The 26,524-nt window shown below is 51.4% G+C and overlaps 13 protein-coding genes across 13 annotated transcripts; 8 read left to right on the top strand and 5 right to left on the bottom strand.

The window, feature by feature from the left end:
• Positions 1–853: 853 nt before the first annotated feature.
• On the bottom strand, positions 854–1,968 carry BO94DRAFT_566078 (putative short-chain dehydrogenase; the record flags this gene model as incomplete). Its single annotated transcript, XM_025614538.1, has 5 exons — positions 1,695–1,968; positions 1,552–1,628; positions 1,421–1,504; positions 1,306–1,374; positions 854–1,254 (listed from the first exon to the last, which is right to left on the bottom strand). Exons 1-5 carry the CDS (start codon positions 1,892–1,894, stop codon positions 854–856), a joined length of 831 nt encoding a protein of 276 aa, XP_025467442.1. The 5' UTR covers positions 1,895–1,968.
• A 185-nt stretch (positions 1,969–2,153) lies between these two features.
• Positions 2,154–4,324, bottom strand: BO94DRAFT_517033 (sugar porter family MFS transporter). The gene is made up of 8 exons (XM_025609978.1): positions 4,252–4,324; positions 4,128–4,203; positions 4,033–4,078; positions 3,478–3,988; positions 3,167–3,421; positions 2,714–3,123; positions 2,598–2,667; positions 2,154–2,549 (listed from the first exon to the last, which is right to left on the bottom strand). The coding sequence occupies exons 1-8, from the start codon at positions 4,310–4,312 to the stop codon at positions 2,326–2,328; spliced, it is 1,653 nt and encodes a 550-aa protein (XP_025467441.1). The 5' UTR covers positions 4,313–4,324; the 3' UTR covers positions 2,154–2,325.
• Positions 4,325–4,374: 50 nt separating this feature from the next.
• BO94DRAFT_72074 (oxidoreductase) lies at positions 4,375–5,820 on the top strand. Its single transcript, XM_025617623.1, has one exon. The coding sequence runs from the start codon at positions 4,762–4,764 to the stop codon at positions 5,671–5,673; it is 912 nt and encodes a 303-aa protein (XP_025467440.1). The 5' UTR covers positions 4,375–4,761; the 3' UTR covers positions 5,674–5,820.
• Positions 5,821–6,241: 421 nt separating this feature from the next.
• BO94DRAFT_585784 (fungal specific transcription factor domain-containing protein) lies at positions 6,242–8,080 on the top strand (the record flags this gene model as incomplete). Its single annotated transcript, XM_025615715.1, has 3 exons — positions 6,242–6,910; positions 6,956–7,210; positions 7,256–8,080. 3 exons carry the CDS (start codon positions 6,242–6,244, stop codon positions 8,078–8,080), a joined length of 1,749 nt encoding a protein of 582 aa, XP_025467439.1.
• A 2,041-nt stretch (positions 8,081–10,121) lies between these two features.
• Positions 10,122–10,899, top strand: BO94DRAFT_585783 (uncharacterized protein; the record flags this gene model as incomplete). Its single annotated transcript, XM_025615714.1, has 2 exons — positions 10,122–10,402; positions 10,485–10,899. 2 exons carry the CDS (start codon positions 10,122–10,124, stop codon positions 10,897–10,899), a joined length of 696 nt encoding a protein of 231 aa, XP_025467438.1.
• Positions 10,900–11,181: 282 nt separating this feature from the next.
• Positions 11,182–12,659, bottom strand: BO94DRAFT_624406 (uncharacterized protein). The gene is made up of 3 exons (XM_025617215.1): positions 12,011–12,659; positions 11,324–11,951; positions 11,182–11,266 (listed from the first exon to the last, which is right to left on the bottom strand). Exons 1-2 carry the CDS (start codon positions 12,294–12,296, stop codon positions 11,371–11,373), a joined length of 867 nt encoding a protein of 288 aa, XP_025467437.1. The 5' UTR covers positions 12,297–12,659; the 3' UTR covers positions 11,182–11,266; positions 11,324–11,370.
• Positions 12,660–12,805: 146 nt separating this feature from the next.
• Positions 12,806–14,636, top strand: BO94DRAFT_535336 (alpha-mannosyltransferase). The gene is made up of 2 exons (XM_025611758.1): positions 12,806–13,731; positions 13,802–14,636. The coding sequence occupies exons 1-2, from the start codon at positions 12,996–12,998 to the stop codon at positions 14,485–14,487; spliced, it is 1,422 nt and encodes a 473-aa protein (XP_025467436.1). The 5' UTR covers positions 12,806–12,995; the 3' UTR covers positions 14,488–14,636.
• Positions 14,637–16,902: 2,266 nt separating this feature from the next.
• On the top strand, positions 16,903–17,418 carry BO94DRAFT_71688 (uncharacterized protein). Its single transcript, XM_025617622.1, has one exon. The coding sequence runs from the start codon at positions 17,034–17,036 to the stop codon at positions 17,298–17,300; it is 267 nt and encodes an 88-aa protein (XP_025467435.1). The 5' UTR covers positions 16,903–17,033; the 3' UTR covers positions 17,301–17,418.
• Positions 17,419–19,167: 1,749 nt separating this feature from the next.
• BO94DRAFT_71672 (homeobox domain-containing protein) lies at positions 19,168–21,653 on the top strand. The gene is made up of 3 exons (XM_025617621.1): positions 19,168–19,660; positions 19,707–19,906; positions 19,954–21,653. The coding sequence occupies exons 1-3, from the start codon at positions 19,326–19,328 to the stop codon at positions 21,231–21,233; spliced, it is 1,815 nt and encodes a 604-aa protein (XP_025467434.1). The 5' UTR covers positions 19,168–19,325; the 3' UTR covers positions 21,234–21,653.
• Positions 21,579–23,090, bottom strand: BO94DRAFT_71668 (phosphatidylglycerophosphatase). Its single transcript, XM_025617620.1, has one exon. The coding sequence runs from the start codon at positions 22,616–22,618 to the stop codon at positions 21,923–21,925; it is 696 nt and encodes a 231-aa protein (XP_025467433.1). The 5' UTR covers positions 22,619–23,090; the 3' UTR covers positions 21,579–21,922.
• BO94DRAFT_466274 (putative small nuclear ribonucleoprotein SmD3) lies at positions 23,010–23,547 on the top strand (the record flags this gene model as incomplete). Its single annotated transcript, XM_025608154.1, has 4 exons — positions 23,010–23,066; positions 23,141–23,201; positions 23,260–23,389; positions 23,445–23,547. The coding sequence occupies 4 exons, from the start codon at positions 23,010–23,012 to the stop codon at positions 23,545–23,547; spliced, it is 351 nt and encodes a 116-aa protein (XP_025467432.1).
• A 348-nt stretch (positions 23,548–23,895) lies between these two features.
• Positions 23,896–25,545, top strand: BO94DRAFT_71589 (adaptin-binding domain-containing protein). Its single transcript, XM_025617619.1, has 3 exons — positions 23,896–24,855; positions 24,921–25,229; positions 25,281–25,545. Exons 1-3 carry the CDS (start codon positions 24,021–24,023, stop codon positions 25,358–25,360), a joined length of 1,224 nt encoding a protein of 407 aa, XP_025467431.1. The 5' UTR covers positions 23,896–24,020; the 3' UTR covers positions 25,361–25,545.
• BO94DRAFT_596485 (protein tyrosine phosphatase-like domain-containing protein) lies at positions 24,980–26,302 on the bottom strand (the record flags this gene model as incomplete). Its single annotated transcript, XM_025616256.1, has 3 exons — positions 24,980–25,526; positions 25,596–25,735; positions 25,833–26,302. The coding sequence occupies 3 exons, from the start codon at positions 26,300–26,302 to the stop codon at positions 25,465–25,467; spliced, it is 672 nt and encodes a 223-aa protein (XP_025467430.1). The 3' UTR covers positions 24,980–25,464.
• Between the last annotated feature and the right edge of the window lie 222 nt (positions 26,303–26,524).

Genomic DNA, 26,524 nt, shown 5'->3' with positions numbered 1-26,524 from the left:
ACACGACATAGAATGGACCGCATTGCGGTCACGTCATTGGGGGGTTCGTGCGGGGGACATGTATATTTGGTGTAGTCAATTGGGATGCTGATGTGAATGTGAAGATGTGGTGATTATGAGTTTTGAAGTTGCTTCTGAGAGGATTTATTAGTATGTAAGTGTCTATGAAGTTATTATTCCCCTGAGATTATCAAAAGAGAGAAAGAGAGAAAGTAAGGTGCCTTGGAAGCTTGGATGGGAATACGTCATGATGAGTCAGCGGGTCGTGGTGTGGTGTGGTGTGGGGAACGCGGGTGGCTGTGGCATGGCAATTGATGGACTATAGTTGGGACGTTTTAAGGTGGTGATGTTGTTGTTGGCGTCATTGGGGAAATTATATATGGGGATGGCTACTTGGTATTATGGCGTATCTATACGCAACAGGTTGGGATTGGTGTGGGGTCACCTGATTGGAACGGAACGGCTTGGGCTTGGTCTCCGCGGAGCCTGTTCTTTTCACATCACTGAGATGCGTCGCTTTGGTGTTGAGAGTACATCGAGTATTCGAAGGTACTACTGTTTCACGATTTGGGTTGTTATGAATCCAACAGAGTTACTACTATTATTTGATGATATGTCAATGATGACGTCGTGCTCAGGTGCGGTCACTTGGCTCTGTGAAGCTGGTGTTTACACGTCAGATCCCTTACTCATGGCATTGCTTCTCTTTTAGATCATTAGTTCTTGCTGGCTAGTCTATCTGAACTCGACATGGCCATCATCTAGGTATGTTGTCTCACGCTTAAGTAACTAAAGACAGAAATCTGACCAGCTTCTTATAGAATCACTTCCATTCCACTTGATCTATAAACCATCAAGGAAGAGTATACCCCCCATCAATAATCACATCACTTCCCGTCGTATAAGTGGAAGCATCACTAGCAAGGTACAGATACAGCCCCTTGATCTCCTTAGTATGACCCTGGCGCCCAAGCGCCGCCATCCGATAGGCCTCATTCACCGCCAGCGGGCTCGCACCCATCTTAGTATCAAAGAACCCCGGGGAGACAATATTGACTCGAGCAAATTCCCGCCACTCACGAGCCAGCGACTTTCCAAAATGGGTCACGAAAGCCTTGGTTGCATTGTACACTGGTTGATCGGTGGGAACGTTGACAATGTGTGCACTCATACTGGATGTGATGATGAGGTTTCCGCTGCCTTGACGCTTGAAGACCTCGCCGGCGTATTTGGCACAGAAGACGACGCCGTCGACTGTATGGATTTAGTAACTGGGAATGGAGTAGAATGTTGAGTGGTTCTTACCGTTGACGGACATCTGTTTCTGGTATTCTTCTAGCTTTTGCTCTAGGATTGGTTTGGAAATTGCCATTCCTGTCGCTGTTAGGTGCTGGTTTGGATGCGAAGGGATTGTATTTACCTGCGTTGGCGATGAGGACGTCGATCCGTCCGAAATCGCGAACGACGTCTTCAATGGCTTTCTTCACTTGCTCAGAGTCGGAGACTGATGGTCGGGTTAGCTGGGGCTCGCATAGGGACGATTCAACTGACTGTCAACTTTATATGGCACGGCCTTGATACTGTGGGCCTGGGCCAGCAGTTCGGCCTTTTGGATGGCGACATCATTTCTCCAATCCGGTTAATATACAGCTGAGCTGACTGCAATGCCGCTTGCAAGGGGGAGATGGACTCACGAGTTATACCACATAGCCACATTAGCACCAGCCTCTGCCAGAGCCTCTGAAACAGCATGGCCAATGCCATCCGCCGCCCCGGTCACAACCGCCACCTTGCCCGACATCTTGAATTGTTCCAACACATTGGAGGGTGTGTCCGGGAAAGGACGGGGAAATCCCGCCCGGACTTGCGTGCAATCAGATACGGTCATAGACATCTTGAGAACGATTGTATTGGTTATCTTGGTGTTTCCAATGAGGTTTCCCAACAGGTATTTATAACTTGTTGGATAGGGACAGAGCAAGAGTGAGGACTGAATAGACCGGCTCTCTGTCTGCCGATCGGTCATTGTGCCGTTCGGTGGCCAGTCGGGCCTCTGCGGGCCGACTGCCCACTTCTGCATCATCAAGCCCGAGAGACTAATTGTGGGCGAGGACGCTTATTCACTAGGAATTACTCGGGAAAAATGACCATCCATCGGGCAGCTGCGAGGAAATAATGCATCTGGTATGTACATGGGTCAACCAATCACTGGACGTCGGCTTATTGTTTCGTTGCGGCCACCGCAGAATATTCACGACTCTGTAGCACTTTGCGGATCTCTAACCGTACGACCATCCTTGACCAACTGCCTGCGTCTTTGGCGTTCTACACCGTCCAGTCATGGTGCTCGACCTCTTCAACATAGCCACCGGAATCATCCTTGACAGCACCAACACTGCTAATCCCAAGCTGATGCCGGATGCTTGACATCCGATTTCTGTCTTGTTCAGCCTGGTTGCCACCGAAGATCTTGTCCATTTCTTCGATTGAAACGCCTTTGGTTTCTGGAAGAAAGAAATACACCCAGAAAATGAGGAAGACACAGAATGCTTACTGATCAGCGCTGCATTATGCCAGGACAAAGGAGTGGGGCTCACCGAGGAAAAAGTAGAATGTCCCAAACGTGATGGAATCCAGCATTCTTGGGGTAATGAGTGCAACGATAAACTGGTAATCAATGAGTACCGCACCGTCAATCGTCTCAGATGCTTACATTACTCAACCAGTTCACGCCAATGGCAATTCCAACGGCCTGAGACCGCACACCTTGCGGAAATATCTCGGAAGGAATCACCCAGTTGATGCAGCCAATGCTAAAGGCGAAATTACAGATGTAAACCCAGATAAAGGCAGCAGTGGCCCATCCTGCCCCCCGGTGGCTAGCCCAGGAGTGCTCGTACACCGCATAGAGAGTGGCCACAATGAGCTGAGAGATACCCATGCCTACGGCACCCACGATGAGGACCGTTCTGCGACCCCAGCGATCCATGAACATGATCGCCGGAATGGTACACAGGAAGTTGAGAATCCCAATGACCCCTGTGGCCAGGAGGTCCACCGAGCTGCCGGAAAGGCCAATGTCCTCGAAGATCTGTGGTGCATAGTAAATGATTGCGTTGATACCTGCTAGGTCAGCCGGTTCATCCAGATGAGGCTGGAGGCTCACCTGTAAACTGTTGAATCAACTGGAGCGCGCAGGCAATCAGAAGCCGGCGATTGAGATGACGAAGGACAAACAAGGATTTGTATCTCTCAAAGCTCAGACGGATAGGAGAGGAGACGCCCGGAAACATGGCAGCGGTAGTGGCTTTGTCAAACAGTACCGATACCTTGATTTCAAGCACCTCATTCTTGATACGGCTATCACTTCTAGGGACCCGACGAAGACGGGACAACGTTGAAAATGCTTCGTCCTCACGATCTGTACCCGGTTAGTCCTTGGTTGCTCAACTACCCACTACCCACCTTTCGACCTACCTTTCATCATCAGCCAGCGGGGCGTATAAGGCAGAAAAAAGGTACCGACAGCAAGGACCAAGGAAAAGAGGCATTGCAGCGCCAGCGGCAGCCGCCATGCAGCGGGCGACTGCCCATTCCCGGTTCCCCCGATATGCTGGGTTCCAAAATTCAGCCAAAACGCTACCATTATTCCGGCAGTGATTCCGAATTGCTGCAGAGCCACGAGTCCACCTCGAAGATTTGGCGGCGCCAGTTCGCTGATATAGAGGGGTACTACCATGGAAAGCTGACCGATTGCTAAACCAGCAATGAACCGAGCAATGAAGATCATGGGTACATTGACCGAAGCCGCTTGCAAAATCGACCCGATGAGGAAAATGTTATTGGCTAGGAGGATGGACCAGCGCCGGGAGAGACTATCGGCAATGGGACCGTTGGCAAGGGCGCCAAACATAGCACCCAAGGTGAGGACAGAGACCATCCAACCTTGGAGCGTCGAGTTGTTGGCCAACGAGGGAAACTCTTTGTCCTGCGCGGATTAGCGGGTTATCGAGTTATTGAAGAAGAACTGACAAAGCTGGTCATCACCAGAACCCCACTGATGACTCCTTGATCATAGCTGCGCCACGTTAACTCTGCCACGGAGTCGAACAACGCATGATACATACCCGAATAGGACACCTCCAATGCTCGCAAATAATGACAGGAACAGTAAGAATGGGTTGTCCACGAGGCCCTTGTATCCTAGATGATTCGTCAGCATGACCAAACGGAAACCCGAGGCTGGCCTACCGGCTGGACCATAAGAGGTCTCTAATCCCGGAGCCGAAGCACTATTGCTAATGGCAACCATGGTTGAAGGACAATATCGAATCAGGCAGGGTAAACAACGAGTGCAACGAAAAGTGCTATGAGCAATGCCTGCAATGGCAGGCGGATGCCCGAGGGTAAATATATGAAAATCGTCCACACATAGTAGACATCCGTCTACTTTGAGCCGGTGCCATTACCCGGGGATGGAGTCTGGGGTCTGGGGCTTCGGGACGTGAGGCCAAGTCTGGGGCTGTCTAGATGACGGGGGTCTGTGTGCCGACGGTTGCCTGATCGGAGACAAGGAGATACACTCGGCGGACAGTGCCCCGGCCTTGCAACGCGAATGAAGTCATCCGGAACTCTAGAATACGTACGAAGACCAAAACAGAAAAGGGAATCCATCGGATTGGCCCATATAAAGCTCTTGGGATTCTTCTCTGCTTGTCATTATACAGACATTTCTATTATTTTCACGAGTAACGTTACAATATGGCCCCCTCCGCCGAGTTACCGGGCCGTGAAGCCCTCGCCGCTCGAGTCGTTCCTAGTATGGTGTTCAGCGATGGCAGCCTTTCCTCCATGACTCCCCCACCCCAGCCCAGCCTGGAGAACGATGCAACAAAGGGCGCACAGAAGAGATTTACCGTGCAAGGCAACGCAGTCGTTACCGGCGGAGCTGGCACTCTGGGGTTACAATCCTGCGAAGCCCTGCTCGAGCACGGTTTGAACGGACTCATGATATTCGATGCGAACCCGACAAACGCACAGACGAAAATCAAGGAGTTGCAAAAGAAATTCCCCCACGCTCAAATTGCCACGATGCAAGTCGATGTGACTGATGAAGTGGCCGTGGAAGCTGCAATGGAGACCACCACTCGGATGCTCGGATCAATCGATGCCTTGGTCTGCTTTGTCGGGATTGTGGGCTGTGTGGAGACGCTGGAAATGCCGGTTGGACAGTGGCGGAAGGTGATTGATGTGAATACCACGGGATCGTTCATCTGCGCTCAGGCTGCGGCCCGACACATGGTGGCGCAGGGCACTGGCGGCTCCATCACCTTCATTGCCTCCATCTCTGCACACCGGGTCAATTATCCCCAGCCCCAGGCCGCATACAATGTGAGCAAGGCCGGGGTGCTGATGCTGAAGAACTGTCTGGCTGCCGAATGGGCGCGGTATGGCATCCGGACGAATAGTATCAGTCCTGGGTATATGGATACGATCTTGAATGAGGGTGATGGGATTGCTGAACACCGGAGGGTGTGGGCGGCACGTAACCCCAGTGGAAGAATGGGTGCTCCGTCGGAGCTGACGGGCGCGGTGGTGTTGTTGGTGAGCAGTGCGGCGACTTATATTAATGGGACGGATCTTGTTGTGGATGGGGGAGGTCTTGTGCTTTGATTTGAGTAGTATGCTGCTGAAACCATAGAATCAATCAATCAATCGGAGGGCTCCTGGAGAAGGGGAGCGCTTAGCGCCTCCCGGTCCCTCTCCCTGCTGCCACTCCACTAGTCTACCTCTTCATCTCTCATCTCTTCATGCCAGTATCAATCCTCTTCTAGTCTCCCACTCCCACTCTCCACTCTCCCACTCTCCCACCTACAGATTGCCTATTCATCTAGCTTGCCAGCTTCATCTACCACAAAACCTTCATCATGCCCAAGCCTTCCCCAGCAAACCCCCGAGTTTCGGGCAGTATGTCTTCAAGCTCTAGTGACGACACTGCTAACCGATGTCATTACGCAGAATGCCGGGTGAATGAGCTACAGATGACAGAGGAGCCATAGAGACAGATGAGCGGTAAGCCGGGAAATCGTGTGGCTGCTACTCTAGCACCGCTCGACAGTGCTCCGGGACGCGCTCTGCAAGTTCTGCTCAACAGAGTCTGCGTCTTTGGCCGCCCCACCACGCACATCTCTGACACGAGTTGCAACTATCATTCGGACGTCTTTCCATCAATGCTAGAAAAATGGATCAGATTGAAGGTCGCTATGCGCGTCTCACCACCCTGGTCCAGAGACTCAATCCCGACATTGATATCGAGGATGTCCTGGCCCTCCCGTCCGATGCCTTCCGGGACAAAGAGCGTGATGCGTTCGAATGGAGCCTAGACTCATCAGCAGGCTTGGATGGCATGGCGTCTTTGCCTGCGAGCACCGAAGTGGGCTATCCTGATAAGGCAGAAACAGCGCCGAAAAAACAACCCGATAGTAGTCCAGGAAATAGTGCCAATTCAACCATTCTTCGAACTGTCCCCGGATTACTTTTCGAGAATCCGGGCTCTATCAGTTCGCGAGAGGCCTCGCCCTCGCCTACCCAAGATTTCTGGTGTTCTGGCCATCTGACCAACACGACCATCCTAGACGGCTTGCTTGATGCGTACTTTACCTGCTATAATCCATCGTACCCGGTTGTACATGAGCGCACATTCCGACAAAAGTATCAAGACCGCCATCAGATTCCGCCACACTCCAATTGGCATGCTATTTTCTATGTTGTTCTGGCAATCGGAAATTGGATTCTGGGTCATTCGTCGGCGTCCAAGCAGTGTGTATACTATCACGCGGCGCGTTCACGCATGTCCTTGCAAATGCTAGAGTCTGGCAGTCTTTCGACTGTTCAGGTGTTTTTGCTGATGGTTAGTCCTCCATATCATCAAAGACAAAATACTGACCTGAAGCAGGGCAACTATCTTCTGAAGCAAGATCGTCCCAACACCGGGTCCAATCTCATTGGTATCGCCTATCGAATGGCCCTTGGCCTGGGTCTATATCGCGAGTTACCCCCAGGGAAGAGCGAGTTATTGTTCCACGAACGCCGACGAGCCTTGTGGTGGATTGTCTACTGTTTCGATAGTGCGTTCAGCCTGACTATCGGCCGTTCCGTCATGGGGTCTAATTTTATCGAAACCCGACTACCCCGGAATATAGACGATTCGGTAAGTCCTATAGATGCATTGGCGAACATAAATTAATGAGCCCAGACATGTATCCTATCCTCTAACCTTCCTCCGCCTACGGATCACCCAACCGGATATTCCGCCATCATTGCGCAGGCCCAATTAGCCTCCATCGGAAACAGTATCTACACGACCGTCATTTCCGCTCCCCAAGGAGCAGTCTTCGATATTAAGACCACTCGCTCCCTCGACCACCAACTCGAAGCATGGTGCCTCTCTTTACCACTCTATTTCACAGCCCACGACATCCCAGAGTGGTTCCGAGGCCCACGCGCAATCGTTTTCTGGAAGGAACAGAATCTCCGGATGATGCTGTGGTGGGGTGCCCGGCGTCTAACGTGTAGCTTACCTGCTGAGATTGAGGATGCACGCGATATGTGCAACTATGTAGCTATTGAAACTATCCAGGATATTACGACTTTTTGTTTGGAGTATCCGGAGTGTCTTCATCCGGGACTCGGTTGGTATGCGACATATTTCCTGTTCCAGGCAAGTGTCGTCCTCAGTTTTTACTCTATACATTCGAACAATTTGCCCAATGGTTTGGGGATGGTGGATCGGGAATTGTGGATGATATCGCTTTCTAGGGCTCGCGAGTGTTTGACTTCTTTGAGTCGGAGTGTTGCGTCGGCGAAAAGATATTTGAGGGTGTTGGATCAGATTCGCGAGCTGGCACCTGGTGTTGACATCCCAGAGCTCAGTTCAGAGAGAATGGATACGCATCCGCCTTTTGATGCTGATCCTGCTTTGCAGATATTGTTCCAAGATGAATGGTGGAATGGTAATATACTCGAGGGGTTGACCGAGTCGGACGAAGCTTTTTCTATGTCACCACCTGCAAACTACTAGCGTCCCCATGTGATCTTTCAGAATACGATGAATAGGAGCCTTGGAGAGTAAAGATTATACTAAATGGTTTACTCTTTGATGACCTTTGAGCCACTCAATGCGAGATTCCTTACATACCTATGCCAGCCACGTCCGCTATCTCATAGAGTGAACTCTCTACTGGGGACTAAGTAGGGTTTATAGAGTTATCAACACCATCACCAGCCAAGGTCTAAAACTGTTAGTCACTCGGCTCATAAGACAAGTTTCCCATATATTCACACCAAATACCAGTGCCAGAGTACGGGAGAATATGTCAAGTCCATATAGCTCGCACCCATTCCGTCTACCGTTTTCATACCGTGCCTATCAACATGATAAAAGAATTCTCTGTCCTTGAATAAAAACGTAATTCATTACTAGGGATTAACTACTTGTATTTGATAAAGATCCAATAAGTGGACTCCTAGATGCTAATATATCTCATGGTTCTTAGTACCTTCTATATGGCCAACTTCCTGTCTTCCATCCATATTCCTGTAGACGCCTCCCGCCATCTTCCTACAAGCAGTAGGAGGATTCCGGTGAGCATCGAATCTTGCCTGCCTGATAATAGACATAAATACCCCCTCAATCCCCTGGATCGGTGCAGCTAAGCAATCGCTACCTACAATTCCTACCTACCCATCAAAAGTAAGAACCCCATGGCCTGAGATGCCTGATATCATCAATCATACTGATCAGATATAGATATGTACGGGACAGAACTTCTTTAGGTCCAGCAGGACCAGCAAGTGTCAGGATCCGACTTAGTGCGCTTCAAGTCATGATCTTGCCAGTACGCACAGAGTTACTAACTCGGTTATCCGGCAAAGGACGAGAGTTCTAAGCTCAGTAGCTTAAAATGCGCACCACTTATAAGCTTACATTCACGGGCGGAGATGTGAGGTTCTCACAGCGGGCCCTATTCTCTCAATGAACTGCAAACCCACTTTGCCGAAGGTGCAGAGGCACCGGAGTATATTCGTTCTTTGCATTGGAGAACGTTTATAGCATATGCAGGAACTGCCATGGAAAGGGGCAGGTTGAGTTCTTTGACAGAACTCGACTCCGTTACCCTTATTTATTTAGGAGATGGTGTATTTTCAAACGGATGGACTATACCACATGGTTGGACTGCTCTTGTGGATTATTGCTATGAGGTAGTCATCTATGTTGGTGATTATCATATCGTTGGCTTTTGTATCTGATCGAGAGTTAGGTACCGATTGTTTGGGGATATCAGGTACACTAACCGCACACCCTTTTCACTCTCTGCCTACCTATTCTTTTTGAGAGCTACCAGACAGAATATCTTATCTACGAAGGGCTCACATAGGGAGTTTTTTAGGGCTTTGGGAATCGGGATATGAAAGACAGTACTACTATTTTTATGCTTTATTAAAAAGTATGCTATGCAGACGGAGAGTGACGGTCATCTCATGGGGTGTGATTCTTGGAGATATTTGGGTTTCATTCCTTATTTCGGTCAGCTCATCAGTAAGGTAGACAGTATAGATGAGATACTTTAAGTCTATATGCTTTGTTGTTCTATTATAAGAGAAGTAAACAGTGAGTCGGAAGTGGGATCACATAGGCTAAACAGCACATTCTGATATGGTATATAAAACCTGTCACATTCTCATCCTTCCAACAGATAAATCTTGACAGCTCAATGAGAGAGTCTAATCTGGAATGATGGAACCAACACCACTATTCACAGATTCCTCCGCAACTTACGTAAATCATCTATACGTGAATACTAATCTGTGACTGCTCTGTGACTGCATGACTACCTCTACGTGAATATCCAGGCACAGTGAAATAAAGATATGGATACCCTCTACGTAATGGGTCAGTTCAGTGACACTTAATAGACATGAGTATCCTCAACATATCTCACTATAAAACCCCATGCCTTTCTAATCCCTTACATTCATCTTCTTCATCATCTTCTTCTTCATCATTATCATCTCCTTCCTACTCCACAAATCCAAACCCCCTTTAACCAATCAAAGAAAAAATGCCACCCAATTTCATCAAACCCCCCATCCGAATCCTCGTGCAAACCCTCACCCACCTCGTCCGGGGCCACCGCAACCCCGACAAACGCATGTTCATGCTCAACCTCATCTGCCGATACCACTGGAACCGAAACTTTTCACCCGCCGAGCACCGCTGGACCACCTACAATGATTTTTTTGCCCTCAGGGATCAACCCTGCTTCTTTGTTCTCGATTACGGCCAGGCTCCTGATGATGCTGAGGTGCGGGTGCTGTCTTATGTGTGGGATGGGCGGACTTTGTAAGCGTTTTCCTCTTTCAGCTATTCTGGAGATAGGCTGGGTTGTGCTGGGCTAGGTAACTAATGATAGTTATTGGGATAGAGAATACGCGCCATTCTTCAATCAAGATCCATTAATCCAAGCCAAGGTGAATGGGATTCCGTTTGGACAGCGCCCGCCGCGGACGGAGGAAACCCGTCCCAAGCGAGAAGTTATCAGATTGAAGCTGGCTAGGGATATTGAGCTGGAGGATGAGGAGTTCAGGTATATGCGTGAACATCCGGAGGATGCGCAGTGGGTGAGGGATAATGTGGGGGTGGAGTTGTGGTGGAAGTATAATGAGGAGGAGATGTTGCGGACGGGGTGGGGGGTGGTGGTGGTGGTGGTGGTGGTGGTTTGGGGGTTCAATCGGTTGTTGATGAGAATGCTTTTGCTGGGTTGTGGAGATGAAATGATTGTGTTGTTGAGGGGATGTTTCGTACGTGCAGGGATTATGGGCGGTGGGGGGTTCCCTTGAGTTGGGAGGTTACGTCGTGGTATATTCTCTAAGGAATAGTTGATGCCCTGGGTATGGAATATTGGTATCAATGGATGAACCGATTGAGGAAGCGTTAAGGACTTTATGAATTTGACAGTTTATCTTAACCATAACAGCATACTACATCATATTGTGTAATTCATACACCATACATCTACCTTGACGTGTGTAGATATTCATATACATTAATCGTACAGTTTCGACATCTCGTGCCCTGGTGAGAAGCTGAGCTCCACAACCCGTCAACTCCTGAATGCAGTTGGTTGTAGACCCCAAAGAAAAACGCAACGACAGGGTATCATTTATCATGTATCATGTGACTGGTTTCTTCTCAAGTACATCGTTTCTGTGGCGCCCAGTTCCGTTAGCAGAGCGACCGGGATGAGATTTCCGTAAGTATAACCTTTGCCAGCCTTCGCCACAGCTCTATCCTCCTTTAAACCTCATATTCTACCCCGCCAGCTCGTGCATGGGAGGTCGCTTCTCTGTAGCCGGCAATTCCTGTATATATTGTTGACGAACACCTCCCAGGCCCTGTGATGGGGTTTGGGCCTTTTTACGACGACGTCTGAGATAGAATGCCCCCAAGAGTACGGCAGCTAAAGCCGCGACGCCAACGCCGACTCCCACACCAATACCGATAGTTTCCGAGTTTGATGTAGAATCATCAGAGACCGATGATGAGGTCGGGGATGCGGAAAAAGTCGACAAGGAGGTGGCAGAAGTGGTGGTGGTTGTGTTGCCGCCCGTGGCAGTGGCTGCGACCGTGGAGGTCGTGCTACTTGCATCTGTTGTCGTGGTACTACTCACTGGACGGACATAAAAGTCGGGATTCCAGGCCTGCCAGCCAAACAGAGGAACCCCATCGGCACCCAGCAGAACGGATGCGTTGAACAGTCCGATCTGGTACTGTGGATCGGTGGTGTTGAAGTCATCGGGAATGGCCCAGCTGAATTCTTCCAGGGTGCAGTTTGCGGTGTCGTCGACGACGAGTTGGTAGAGAGCGCTGGTTTTGGTAAACTGGGCGCCAACTAAAGGTCAAATCTCAAGTGTCAGTTGGGAAGTCCAACAGACTACGATGTGGACACACCAATAATCTCGTCAATGATGTATCCTCCCGCCCGCCCTAAGGTGATGTTGAGTGGAGTGGCCCCGTCGTCGATCGCCCCCCATTGGAGACTGAACGTATCTCCGGGGTTAAACTCGGTTTTGGTGAAGCCGTAGAATGTCCCGGCCACGCAGTTCTCATAGCCATAGGTGGACATTGCGAGCGTCCACGGTGGGCTGTCGATCGTAGCAAACACTGAGATAGGGCTTGGTGGCGCACATGGGGAGGGCCTGGGTATAAAGGCTCGGGGCATTCCAGTGTCCCCCATGCCCGCCCAGCACAGGCAGCTTCTAACATTATCCGGTCTATATTGGTCTGTCCGCAACTAATGCAGGCGTTCATGCACCTGTTGTTATCCACAAATTAGACCTGATCTGGGTGACGTGGACCTTGATTCAGCCTTGTACCGTGTGGCACGGTTCGACTGTTGAGCCTGAGAGAGGCCAAGAGGGGTAGATAGCTGGCTTCCCCGTCGCCATCCGGCCACTCCCCATCACCATCTACGCGCGCCAGATGGGAATATACACCCCTGGCAAAACATGCGCTGCATCGATTGGTGGTCCAGAGCGATCAGCAATGGGGACAATCAACATGGCACGGCCAACCCGGCGACTGGCTTGCGACGGTCCGTTGCGTTAAGCGCCGGTTGGGTTAGAGAGCGGCCTCGAGTGCATTAGTGCCACTCTGCTAATTTATATCCCCTCGCCATCCAATCATCCAATCTGCTTAGCGCCTGGATTCCAAGTCGCTGTTTTTCCTTATATGGGCCTGGCTCAGCCGCGGCTTGCTGGACTGTCTGTTCCCAGTTCACCTTCGCGTTGCGCGGCCCAGCTTTATCATTCATTCATTCCCTCTGGACCACCACCACCACCACCACCCCGCCAGTCCAACAGCGCGAATCCCTCTTCGAGTCTTGATCAATTCCTACCAAGAAATGCCTTCGACGACATCTCATTGATATCCCAAGATGGCTGCGTTCCGAGCACAACAACGGCGACGAACCGCCCTGATCACCCTCGGCCTGGTCGCCGTCTTCACCTGGACATTCGCATCCTGTCGATCGCACACCCCCAACACCTCCACCAGCCATGAGCAATTCTGGACAGAGTTCCATCCTCTCTTGGTGGCCTCAGACCCCAACTCCAATCCCCCAGTGAGGGTCCGAAATGCCGACTCCGTGGGCTTCGACCCATCGAACACCGACCCGCTACCTGATCTCCTCCGTCTGACCAGAGAAGACGTATCAAACATGAGACTTGCGCACAGCAAGTTCATCGATAGCATCGAACAAACCCAACCCAGACTCCACTACCAGCCACACACCCGCGGTCTCGTCTCAACCGCCGGCGGCTCCTATCTCCCCGTCCTGGTCATCTCCCTCCGAATGCTTCGCCAGAGCGGCTCAACCCTCCCAATGGAAGTCTTCCTCGCCAATTGGGAAGAATACGATGGCTACGTCTGCCAGATCGTCCTCCCCTCCCTGAACGCCCAATGCGTCGTCCTATCCGAGATCCTCGACACCATCCCCAACAGCAAATCCGCCATCGAGAAATACCAATACAAAGTCTTCGCGATGATGTTCTCCTCCTTCGAGGAGATCCTCTTCCTCGACGCAGACGCATTCGCTCTCCAAGACCCCGAAGTTCTCTTCACCTCCGACCCCTTCCTCTCCAAGGGCCTCATCACCTGGCCCGACTTCTGGCGTCCCACCACATCCCCTCTCTACTACGAAATCGTCTCCCAAGACCAACAACAACCACCACCAACCCCAAGAAACCCAACAACGACCCCAACAACAACAACTCCCCAACCCCGCCACAATCCGCCAATCCACCGAATCCGGCGAAGTCCTCCTCTCCAAACGCACCCATGCCCGCACCCTCCTCCTAGCAGCCTACTACAACTTCTACGGCCCAACCCACTACTACCCACTACTCTCGCAAGGCGCCGCCGGCGAAGGCGACAAGGAGACCTTCATCGCCGCCGCAATCGCCCTCAACGAACCCTTCTACCAAGTCAGCGAGCCCATCCGAGCAGTCGGTCGAGGCACTCCCGACGGGTTCGCCGGATCCACCATGGTCCAATATAACCCGATCGAAGACTACATTCTCACAAAGAAAGGTGAATGGCGCATCAAGAGCGCAACCGTACCCCCATCACAGCCATTCTTCGTCCACGTCAACTTCCCCAAGTTTAACCCGGCCACGGTGTTCACGGAGAACGGGCCTGTGGTGGATGAGCGCGGAAGGTACACGCGGGCTTGGACGGCGCCGGAAGATGTAGTCGAGGCGTTTGGGGGCAAGAAAACGGAAAAAGCGTACTGGAAGGAGATTCTGTGGACGGCGTGTGCGTTGGAAGGGAAGAGTTTGAGTTGGAAGGGGAGGACGGATATTTGTTCGAAGACGGCGGATTATTGGAGTTCAATCTTTGGGGGGGAACAAGAGGAACATAGTATATAGGTAGATAACTCCCTGGGCGAGGGCCGGGGTGGTGGTGGTGGTGAATCTTGTACGAGTTACAAGATGGGTTTTGTAAATTATAGGAATTGTTTAACATAGGGATGTAGAGATTTCTTGGGTTTGATAATGTTATGAGTTTACGATAGTTGGGTTCTTGTTCCTTGGTGAGTTGGTGTATCAGTAAGATATCAGTACATGTATCATGTCTATGTATAGAGGAGTCAAGGTCAAGTAATCCATAGACTCGCTACTATATAACACCAAACTTCATTCGTCTATCACATGCTATTACCTAGAAATATCTACCTCACTCATACCAGGTGAGAAAAATACAACCCAAACCCAAACCCACAACCCCATTCCCCCCCCCTCCCCCTACAACAACAATTCCTCCAACCAGTACGCATATCATCCATCCCACACGATCCATCTATCTACACAAGATCAAGATCCAAACACGAGTAGCTACCCGACCCCTTAAATAATGAAGATTGCTTGTTTCTTCAAGTATCCCTCCCCTTGTCAACAAACCCGGAATAACAAAGAAAAAAAAGCCCCCTGACGAGTATTTCAATCACGACTGACTGACGGGTATCCGAAACAACTGTTAATCACAAAAAGTAATTATTTAAGTTATGTCAGTTACCAGCGTTTCCTAGATGGTATGGTAACCAAGAAAACGTACAAGAAATGCCGATCCAGTATCCCCGTAACTAACCAACCAACTACTACTTAGTATCAAGCCGCCCTCCATCAAGGTACCATACATATTTTGCTTCCTGGGAGTGAATATATCTGAAGCAAATGAGTAGTATTTCACAAGCTAACATTCCTAGATCCCCCTCTTTGTTTATCTTTCATATATTATGGGATTGAAGTGCCATGTAGATATACATGTCCATGCCAGAAGAGATTAGACCTATAGAGATATGGAAAAAAGAAGGGAAAAGAAAAAAAGGACAATACTTCCGGAGGAGAGTGTACGTCATGCCACATCCATGTCAAGAATGGGTTATAGGTAAACAATAGATACCTATATAGTATCTACCTATGGGCGGATCTATCTAAGCTCAACATTCCTCCGCTGTCACAGGATCCCCCCCAACGATCTACCCTATACCTACCTGACTCATCACCTTAAATTGCGAGGCGGACATACCAGGGTGGAAAAATATCCGCGCCAATCAAAGGACGCGTGGCAGGGGCCTCTTCGGATCGGATTTAGCTATTGGAAGTAATGTCAGGGGTGTAATTGCTGACATGATAAGAGGATGATCCCATCATATAGGAGTCTGGAGAGGAATGCGGGCTGACCGTTGAAAAGGGAGGGAGGGAGGAAGGGAGGAAGGGAGGAAGGGAGGGGCCGAACCGACCAACCACCAGTACCAAGAGAACAGGCATGTGTGGAAATGCCCGTGCGTACGGGGCTCGCTTGAGCCTCCTGGATGTAATTTAGATGGGAGACAGGGTTGGTTTGCTGTGCGAACTGCAAACTGCGAACTAAGAACTACTGTTAGGTGAAGTTTGGCGGGGCTCGGGGAGTACCTGCTCAGTAGGGAAGAGAGGAATAGTCCCCCGAGACAGCATGGAAAACCCACACACACACTTGCTCCGTGCTCTAGGCAACACTAGGGGAACTCGGGAGGGATTCATTCACGGCGCCGGATCCGAAGAGACCGGTAGATGCCAATAATCATGGCCGCAGGCACTATTGGAAACTAAATGGGGCAGATCTAGTCGGAGATCGTGTACGGACTACGGAATCCTCGGTAGTCTGACTGTGTTACGGACTAGGACTCCGTCACCGGAGGAAAGTCTAGTCAGGGTGGGTGGTATGGACTCCGGGCCAGGTTTTGGTAGCATGATAGAGTTCGATGGAGAGCTCAGAATACGATGGTGAAAAGCCAGGGTGGTGATGAGTCGGAAATGTAGGTATCTGATGCTGCAGCAGGCCAGCCATGCAGATAGTCAACCCCTATCAGCGGTGCCGGGCGTGCTTGGCCCTGGATGCTTGTTTAGCGTCGGCGGCAAGTCTCGACTCGGACGGTCGGAAAACGGCACTCCATCGCCATTCGGCCTATCACTGCTGTGGCTGAGCCGGGCTGGGCCAATGGCAAGCATCAGGTGCACGGATCATCTGCGGGTCTGTCCTGGGCCTTTCCCTTTTAGGCTAGCATAATAGACAGGGTTACACAACTGGAAGTCAGGTACCCAGGCACCTTCATTAGGAGGCCGGCGCAGGTGCAGGTACGAAAGAAGTCCGCTGCGTGCCTGCATCCAGACGATCCGAGGTGGCAGGAGAGATACATCATTATCCCTCTGCCCAGTGCCCACTGCCCGCTGCCCACACTTTCGATATCCCCAGATTGCCTGCCCTACCGTATAAATAGTAACCCGCTCATGGGTTTGCATTAATTAAATTGTAAATTAATAGATTCGGCGATGGAATCCAGATGGAAGACTAGCCCCGACTAACCCCTCTGTAGTTTGTACAAGTCAGCACGAGTGCCGAACGACCTAACGCTTCTCCACCCCCTAGCGCTGTCATGCGCCACCGCCCAATCAGGGCCGGCGTGATGGCGAGAGGGGCGGGTACCTGGATCAAATCACCAGGCACCATGGCTGTGGCCGGCTCGGGCGGAGTGCCCTTCAGGTCAGTGAGTTGCGGTCGCGGACGGAAATGGGGGAAAGCGAGGGGAAGTACGGAGTACGGAGGAAATGGCATATTAATAGAAACTCCAGGATGTGCGAGGGTACCTGAAAAAGCGCAAGAGTGGGAGGCCACTCAGGCGACTGGTAGAAAGGCAAAATGAGGTCAGTAACTGACTGACCTGCTGGAAGCGGTATGGCTTCTGATCCTGTTCTGTGGACGGAGGCCGGACAGACCCGAATTGACTTTCCAACTGTACCAGCTACCGATCCAAGGCCTCCTGAATTCTGTGGTTCACCGTCCATGGTTCTGCCCATGGTTCAACCCATGGAGCTGTTATAGGTAAAGTAATAGTTAGTCAGGTTGGCCCTCTTCCCCGTCCGATCCTGCGGCTGGTGATGGAACCACGATCCTGCCCTGTGGTTCGATTCAGGAACCGGGTCGAGTATCTAGCAGGTCGCTTCTGGGGGTTCTCGGCTTCGCCTCTTTCTTTTTCTTTTTTTTTTTTCTTGGTTTCTCCTTCGCCTCGCTCCCCGGACCTGATTCGGCGAAATTATGAGGTCACTCCACCATCTGAAACCCTTTTTGTAGCTTGTCAATCGTCGGGCGCTTATGCGATCCCGTCCGGGCTTTGGAACGGTCCAGGTCACGTTGTGCCTGGGTGGCTGCCCCTGTCGTGTCGTAGTCCGATCCCTCGGTGGATTCGGCTGCACGATGGAAGTAGTAAGAACCCCAATTTCTGTATGTTGTATGTACAATGAGAGGCGACTGGGACGGAGATCATGTCAACTATTTATGGGTATGGGATGTGCCCTGCTTCTGCTGGGTAGTCGTTGCCTTGCGTAGGCACACGGGTCGGATTTCCCGTGCTAGGTACTATGTTCTGCCTGCGCGACGCGAGTGACTGGGAAAAGTACGAGGATAACCTAAAGCATCCTGAAGTTGCAGTCGTCAAGGCCGACATCCATGCAGAAAAGGCTTGGAGGGGGCTGCTGATTGGAGGGCTGGGATCCCAAACAGCATCGGGCAGCAGGTGCAGCGCAGCGACTGGATGCAGGGGCTAAAACAAGGCGGTGGGTGGAGGGCGGTGGGCTTGTAACATCCTGGTCCTGCTTCAAGCCATGTGAAATTCTGTAACAACCCTGGTGTTTTAACCCTCCGTGAAATTGGAGCAGTCGGTACTCCGTACCAGGGGATGATATGGATCAACCTTGGCGCGATGTGATATATTATCGTGGTAATTCTGCTTTGTCTTTCCTGGAAGAGATGGATGATGTTCTCCTGAAAGAGTCCCTAGGACCTAGTATCTAGTAGTATCTCCAAAAATACCAGGAGAACCCGACCATTGAAAATCGAAAAGGGAAAAAAACGAGAGCGGCCAGCCCCACGGAGAAAGTCAGGAACAGCCGGTGCCAAAACAGTCCAGCGCCAACTACTGACCCGCTAACCGCATTGGGGCTCCCCCATCCATCTCCTGACCGTCGCGCTCGCTCGCTTTCTCCTCTGCCTCCTCCACCCGTTTGTCTTCTCTTCTTCCTTTCCCTTCTTCTTCCCTTTCCTCCCCTCTCACCGACCATCTTCCTATCTTTCTTTCCTTCCCCCCCCCATTCACTCTTTTTTGTTTTCCAACCCCCCTTCCATTCTTTCTTTTCAACTACATTCGCTCGCTTCAGTCGATCGTTTCACTCTTTCACGATCCAATCCAATCTCTCTGTGTCTTCCGCTTACTTCAGGACGGTGATCCAACTCGGCCCCTTCGTCATTGAACCATTGTCCCGAACCGGTGCCAATATTTATCTATCAACACATACAGACAGCCCTATCACGGTTGCGAAGATAAAGGATCCTGTTTACTCCCCCCAAGCTGCCTAGGCCAGCTGTTTATATTCTACCAACATTTTGACTACCCTCCTATCCGACGCTTCTGCGACGCGCTCATCTCCGCCTGCGCTTTGTTGTCTGGACTCTCGGCACTCAACCAGATCCAGCCCAAGCGCTTCCATTCTTTTGATATCATCCGTATTCTCTGGCGCTTGACGCTGCTTTAGAGGACCGGACACCCCTCCTCTTTGACTGTCGACCGGATCGTCACCAATCTGCTCCCTTTTCAACCGGGACATCTCCCTCCTCCCCGAACTTGGTCGTATCTCTTTTCTATCCAGTACCATTCAACTCAATCCCTGCAAACATGTCTTCGAGAGACACCCCTGACCCCTTGACCACGTCGAACTCTTCTATCACAAACGCTCCTACCATGACTTCGTCTTCGTCCACTACTTCAAGCCCGTCTCCGGCCATGTCCAACTCCGCGGCTCCCTCTGCTTCAGCTCGTCGACCTCAGCGGAAGAGCACTCTGACCCAGCAGCAGAAGAACAACAAGCGGCAGCGGGCGACCCAAGATCAACTAGTTACTCTCGAGGTGGAATTCAACAAAAACCCTACTCCCACGGCAGCCACGCGCGAAAGAATCGCCCAAGAGATCAACATGACTGAACGGTCTGTCCAGATCTGGTTCCAGAACAGGTTGGTGACTCCATACCATTTATCAACACCGCTGACTGTATGCCAGACGCGCAAAGATCAAGATGCTCGCCAAGAAGAGCATCGAAACGGGTGAAGGCTGCGACTCCATCCCTGAGTCAATGCGCCAATACTTGGCTATGCAGTTCGACCCCAGCAAGCCTGGTGCAAGAGACCCCTTTGGCCGCACAGGCGGGTATGGAACCAATGGTGCTTATCCCCATGAGTCGGCTCCTTCTGGCAAAGTTGGTATGTTCGGTTGCCCCTTTTTGATGTATCAATGGCTGACCATTCAGTTATCCACCACTTCACTTGTCGATCCTTGACTATCGGTAGCTGGCGACGCATCGGACAGAACGCTATGGATCTGGTGGTGTTCTACTCCCCGGAGAAGGCCTGCATGACCTATTACATCAACAACGATTCTGCTGGATACAAGATCGAATACCCGTTTGCCTACATCAAGAATATCACTCTGGAGTCGGGTGATCAGACTCCTCAGCCCAACGGCGCTCCTCCGCGACCCGGCGGCCTTGTCGTCGAATTGAACCGGCCTCCGTTGTTTTACATGGACTCGTCCAACTCGGGCGGGTTTTACCAGTGTGGCGACTTTACGGAGGATCAGCAAGCCAGCCAGATCATGGTCCACCATCTCGGGGGACATCCCAAGGTTCTCAGCGTGCAACTGGCTAAGCTCGTGTCACTGGAGTCTTTCCAGAACCGTCTTGCCTACAACAACTTTGCCATGAATCCGCCCATGTCGCCTCCCTTCATCCAACGCCCTGCTTCCCAGCCGAATCAATTCGCTCCAACTTTCCTGAGCGTGCTGCCAGAGAGTCATCCTCATCTGAACATCCACGCCATGCGCGGACACAAGCGTCAGAGAAGTCGTTCAGTTCCGGTAGCTGTGGACTTCTCTGCCATGCAGGCTCCTCTTGCCCACTACAATATGCCACAGACCCCTGCTCAATTCAATCACTCGGATACCGGTATCTTTGCTCCAGTACCTCAGTCAACTCACCCCTTAGCTGTGAATCTCCGGATAGATACCTCTGCCGCCTATGGGTTCGACCCGCGGACACACCCCATGTCGGCGACTACAACTGCCTCCCCATCTGACTTTGCCAGTCCCGGGCTCTTCAGCACCGGCGCTGGTGGTGACTCGACCCCTGTTGCTACCAACATGGGTACCCCTTTCAATCTTCCCTTCGTCTCGCCCGCGGTTGATTCCACCGTGGCGCCTCAAGCAGCTTCTTATTCTAACGTCAGTCATGCCGATCCTATGATTGCAAACCATTCTCCCCCGTTGTCAAACATCTCGCACACCCCCCAAGACATGTACAGTCTGGGCAATGAGCATCAGCCCACATACACGGATGACAGCATGTCCATGAATGGGATCTATCCCAAGCATAACCTGAGCTTTGCCGTTCCAACCTCGATGGGCCTTGAGAGCAACACGTTCGATCTGCCCATGCAGACCATGTCAGGTCATACCTCTCCAGGTGTCCATGGCGACTTTCAAAGCCTGACCCTGGAGAATGTCGACCCCAACTCTTTGGCACCCGGTTGCTGAGGTTCACATGGATAGAGTCAGTGACGTTCATCATCGTCATTAAATCCACAATTGCTCTATGTTGGCAGAACGCACATTGATGAAGACCGTTAGGTCCTCGTTATCGATGTTTCCGGCTCCATGGCTTGCTGTCGAACACGCTTCATCGGGCTGATGAAATCCAGGCCTCCTGTCTGGCAACTGATGATGAGGATGTATCCTTTCTTGATTATGTTCAGCGTCTTCTGTATTAATAACCTTCTATACGGGGCTGGTCCTGAGCGTTCATCGCATTTCACTTTCCCCAGCAGGCTAGCTGGGATTTCTTTTCTTCTCCTGCCCTGACCATTTTCTTTTTTTCATTTTGTTTATACCTGGTCAGGGTTTACGTGGTTATGCCAGAAGTCAGACTCAGATGGCGACATTCGGTTTATTTCTTGGATTCTTCTGGGTTGGCGGGTTAGGATTGTTTGCTATTCCCTTTGTGATGGTTATTTATCTGAGGTGTCTGCATATCTAGTGATGCATGTAGCAGTTTGTTCTATTGGTGCCTATTGTGGCGGAGCTGAAACAATCTCCACCCGGGCACAGCTGATGTGAAGACATTCTCAGGTCCAACCTGAATCATGAACAGTTCCTGTAGTCTCGTAGGACGTGTATATCATCAAGTCTATTTAACATATAATACAGGGTATCAAAAGTGACATCAATTACTGACTCTCCCACCCCTTGGGTGGCGGCGCCCTCAATCCCCGCGACTCGCGGAGATACTTTTCAACCCAGGCCTCCATCTTCTCGAGGAGGTTCATTTCGCGACCCCCCTCGGTCACACCATCCCGACACCAAACACTCCACGACCCCATGGCCACGGCCATTAAGACATCGGTCCCTAACCGATCCCCCACCACGGCAATCTCATCCGGCCTAGTAACCACTCCTCGCTCGCGGAACCACTCCAGCACCTCATTTCCACAAAATGGTTTTTTCTCACTGCCTTCAGGTAGCCTGAACACGGGGATCTTCAGCTCCCCCAATGTCTCCTCCAACTCGCGCACCTCCTCGTCATACCGCGGGTGACTGCCTGCCCGGTTGGAAACAATCAAGATCGAATTCTCCTTGTTGAAGGGCGACGTTGCGGATGTGCGTAGCGCCGTGAGCTTTGCTAGGATCTCCGACGGGAAGGCGGTTGTTTTAGGATGGCAGAGGGTGTTGTCTTTGTCGAGGACGAGAGCGCGGATCGTGGGGGGCTTCTTTTCGCTGACATTGGGGTGAATAGCCGGGCCTAGATTCTCGGGCAGATGGGTGATGGTTGGAATGGTGAGGTGGGGGAGGAATTGGGAGGGGGATTTGAGGAGGGTTGTCACGGCCAGATTGAAGGCGCGGAGGTTGCTGTTGGGGGGCTGCATTTTCTGCCTCTTTTGTTTCTTTGAATAGTATGGGGCGGTCGTGTATGGGGTTGTTTCAGAGTGAATAGATCTCGTAGATCTAATGCATGATCGTAATCGATCTGGAGGGCCGTGGCCAGTGTATCAGATTGATTATCAAGGAGGGAAAGCAGAGATGAGAGGAGAGAGAGGAAGGCTTGGCTCCGTCCGCACCGCCGCAGAGCCGCAAAACTCTCCGCCGACGGAACGCGCCAGTCCAACTTCCTCGATCTGTCAAGTCTTGTTGCATCCCGCGGTAACGAAATCGAGGCCATTCTTCACTTGTTTTCTTCGGACTGTCTTATCCTCTTTTCGCTTGTCTGTCTTCTGGTTCTGCGCTCTCGCGAGTTGGATTTTCCACGCACATTCCGCAATGGGTAAATTGACTTCCACGATCGGTATTCCGATCAAGCTCCTCAATGAGGCTCAGGTTAGATCCTCCTGTTCTTACTCTACATCTAGCATGTCTTGCTCGGGAGGAATCAAGCTAATGAGCATGTGTAGGGCCACGTTGTTACCCTCGAGATCACGTCTGGTGTCGTCTACCGCGGAAAACTCCTTGAGGGTGCGCCCACCCCCCCTCCTCCCCATCGCATCCCATACACTCAACTAACTTCCCCCAGCCGAGGATAACATGAACGTCCAACTGAAGGATATCACGGTCACTGCGCGCGACGGTCGCGTGTCACATCTCGACCAGGTGTACATTCGGGGAAGCCATGTGAAGTTTTTCATTGTGCCGGATATGCTTAGGTTGGTTCCTCTTTCTATTTTATGGCGAGGATATAGGGTTTTCTAACGTGTGTAGAAACGCTCCCATGTTCCGCTCAAGGGGCCAGCGTGGTCGCGGTGTTGGTCTTGCTCGTGGTAAGGCTACGGTGCAGAGGGCGAGGGGACAGAGACGGGGTTAGTGGGCATAAATGGATGATGCTTTGGCGGCGTTTTGCTTTCGTTTTCCTTTGTACTTTCGATCTTATCCTTGTGTCTATGGTTGTCGGTCTCAATAGGATGGTTTTGAATGGATGGGTAATTGTAGTGCTGGTTGTAAATGGTCCGGTGGTGATATATCATGGAGGACGGGTGGTAGAGTGCTTAACGACAGCTTAAGGTGGCTAGAATATGGGTGCACAAATCAAATTGATCAACACAATTAAGCTTCAGCTTATACGAAATCCTTCTCTAGAAGAAGGGTACTTCGAAAGAGCTGACCAGCGCGCCACAAATCGCCGCTCAGGACAGCTCCTCCGAGCTCTCCGCCGTCCCCGCACCCAACCACCATTTCTCCATATCGTAAACTTCTCACCACCACCACCACCTCCTCCATCTCAACAACTCAACCCACCCTCGAACTCGACCTCAAGTCACACCCGCGACACCAAACAGAATGCCACCTTCACCACCCTCACCACCACCACCAACCACATCCAAACCAATCCCCAACCCCCGCCGCCTCCTCATCCTCACTCCAACCACCCACTCACAAACCATCATCCCTCCCCTCCTCCACACCTTAACAGGCACCCCAGTCACCACGCCTCCAACAACCACCACCCCGACCCCTCCTCTCTCCTCCTCCGAAACCCTCGTCCCATCCATAAACACCACAACAACAACCACAACCTTCGCCGGCTACACAACCCACCCCCCTCTCCACCTCAGCAACAAATACTACAGCGCCGACATCCCAATCTGGGTCGACGAGATCCCTCTCGCCTCTACTACCTCACCCACGCCCACCACCAGCGAGGGAACCACAATCTCCCCCTCCCAATGGAAAACCGAATTCTCGTCCCCGGAAGCCCAGGTCGTTCGGGACGCTATTGGGGCTGTGATGATTTGCTTGAAGAACCCGGTATATAACCCTTCTCTTGGGGCAAATGAGGGCGTGGATGTGGATGTGGAAGACCGTCCTGAGGTGCGCAGTCTTAAGGACTTTGTGCAGGCTGTTGGGGATGTGAGGGCTTTGATCGAGGAGGAGAGAGGGTTGGGGGAGGTGCCGGGGTTGGTTGTTTTGGTTGGTGAGGAGGCTGGGGGGTCTTCTGCGAACGGAAATGGAAAGGGGGAGGAAGAGGAGGGGATGGAAGAGTTGGAAATCGATGAGCCGTTTTCTGTGGGGTGGTGGGAGGATCAGGTTTGTGAGATGGGGTTGATGGGGATGGAGGTTGTGAGGTGGGATGGTAGTGGGAAGGGGGAAGATGAGGGGAGGAATCGGTATGGTGGTATGTTTTAACTTATATCCTAGGGTTGTTTGGGGTGGTAATGGTGATGATGCTGATTATAGTAGAATTACAGGGTATGCGCCGGATTAAAGAGGTGTTGGAGACGCACGATTGGGCTGCGACGGAGGATGGGGAGCCAGGGTTACTGGATGATGGGTTTGATGATGAGCTGGAACGAGAGCTGCTGGGGCTGGATGATGAGACGGAGACCGGGTTCGGGTTGGAGGTGGATGAGCTTCAGCGGGAAATGGTCGGGTTGCGGATGGCCATTGAGCGAGGGGGAGGTGATGGATTCGATGACGGGGATGAGGAGGATGAGGAGCTGCGGGTGGATGCCGTTGAGGCATTGCTGCTCCGGATGCGAGCGATCAAGGGTAGTTCTTCTCCCCGTGATGTTGTGGAACTTGCTAACATGACATGACTAGATATGAGCGACGAGTTACCAGAGACGGAGCGGAAGCGGTTTGCCGCCAAAGCGGTGCGAGATATCATGAAGGAGTTATAGTTGTACATGCTACTTGTAATCTACTTTCATATCACCATCTACCACCACCATCTACCCATCTATCGCATATCCACCACGATGTACATAGACCAGCCAACACACCCCTATTTCTTCTTCAACGCCTTACGCCTCTGCGCAATCATATGCGTATACAGAATATACGACCCTAAACCCAACCATTAGCATCCCACATCCCACACCCCATCCCCTAAGAAAGAAGAAAAAGAAAACTCACCAGGGACATAAACCCCCAACACGACGACCAAAAACCACTTAAACAACGGACTCACATCCGCGGCGGGTTCCAACGCCTTAAACACCATAATACACTCACTGCTAATCCCAAGAGGATACAGCACATAGAACGTGTTATACCTGCCATACCAACCACATTAGCCTCATCCCCAACCTAACCCCCAAACAACAAGAACCCCCTTCCCTCCAAAGAAAACGAAAAAAAAAGAATACATACCTCAACCAAGCCCAAACCCCCGGCACACCAACCCCAGAAACCTGCAACGCAAAAAACCCATACCGAATCACTTCCGTCACCCCCCAAGCAGCCATACACCCCAAGAACGCCCAATCGCCAACCTTTACCTCACTCCCACTCCCCGTATCCCCCACGATCTGACCCTGGAAAGGGAACATAATCCCCCAAACCAACAAAATGCGACTCGCAACCTGCATGACCGTCGTGAAAACCGGGGCGCGAACAAGACCCAGGATACTGTGGAGGATTTCGAGAAGCGCCAAGGATTGGGTTATTTTGAGGAGCGGGTAGACATTGTTGAAGATTTGGGGGATTGAGTGGTTTTGGGCGAAGAGGGAGAGGGTTTGGAGGGTGCAGGTGGCCCAGAGGAGGAGGGAGGTTGTGTTGTAGGTTGTTAGGTAGGCTTTTTGGAGGGTGAAGCCGGTGGGTTTAGGTTTTGAGGGAGGCATTTTTGGTTCCTGGGTGTCTGTGTTTGTGTTCGTGGAGGGTTGTGGTGTGGTGTGGTGTGGTGTGGTGTGTTGTTGTTGTAGGTGTTGTTGGTGTTGGTAGGAGGGAGAGGTAACTGGGCCGGGGAAAGATGTTGAACCGAGGATGGATTACGATTGGGAAAGGCTAAGAAGAGTTGGGACCAGCTGATTGGTTGATTGGGTGGCTGTCGATCAGGGTGATGG

This window comes from Aspergillus sclerotioniger, assembly GCF_003184525.1.
Source record: "Aspergillus sclerotioniger CBS 115572 chromosome Unknown BO94scaffold_14, whole genome shotgun sequence".
NCBI lineage: Eukaryota > Fungi > Ascomycota > Eurotiomycetes > Eurotiales > Aspergillaceae > Aspergillus > Aspergillus sclerotioniger.
The sequence above is the reverse complement of the archived record's forward strand: the minus strand, read 5'-3'. Positions and strand labels throughout refer to the sequence as shown.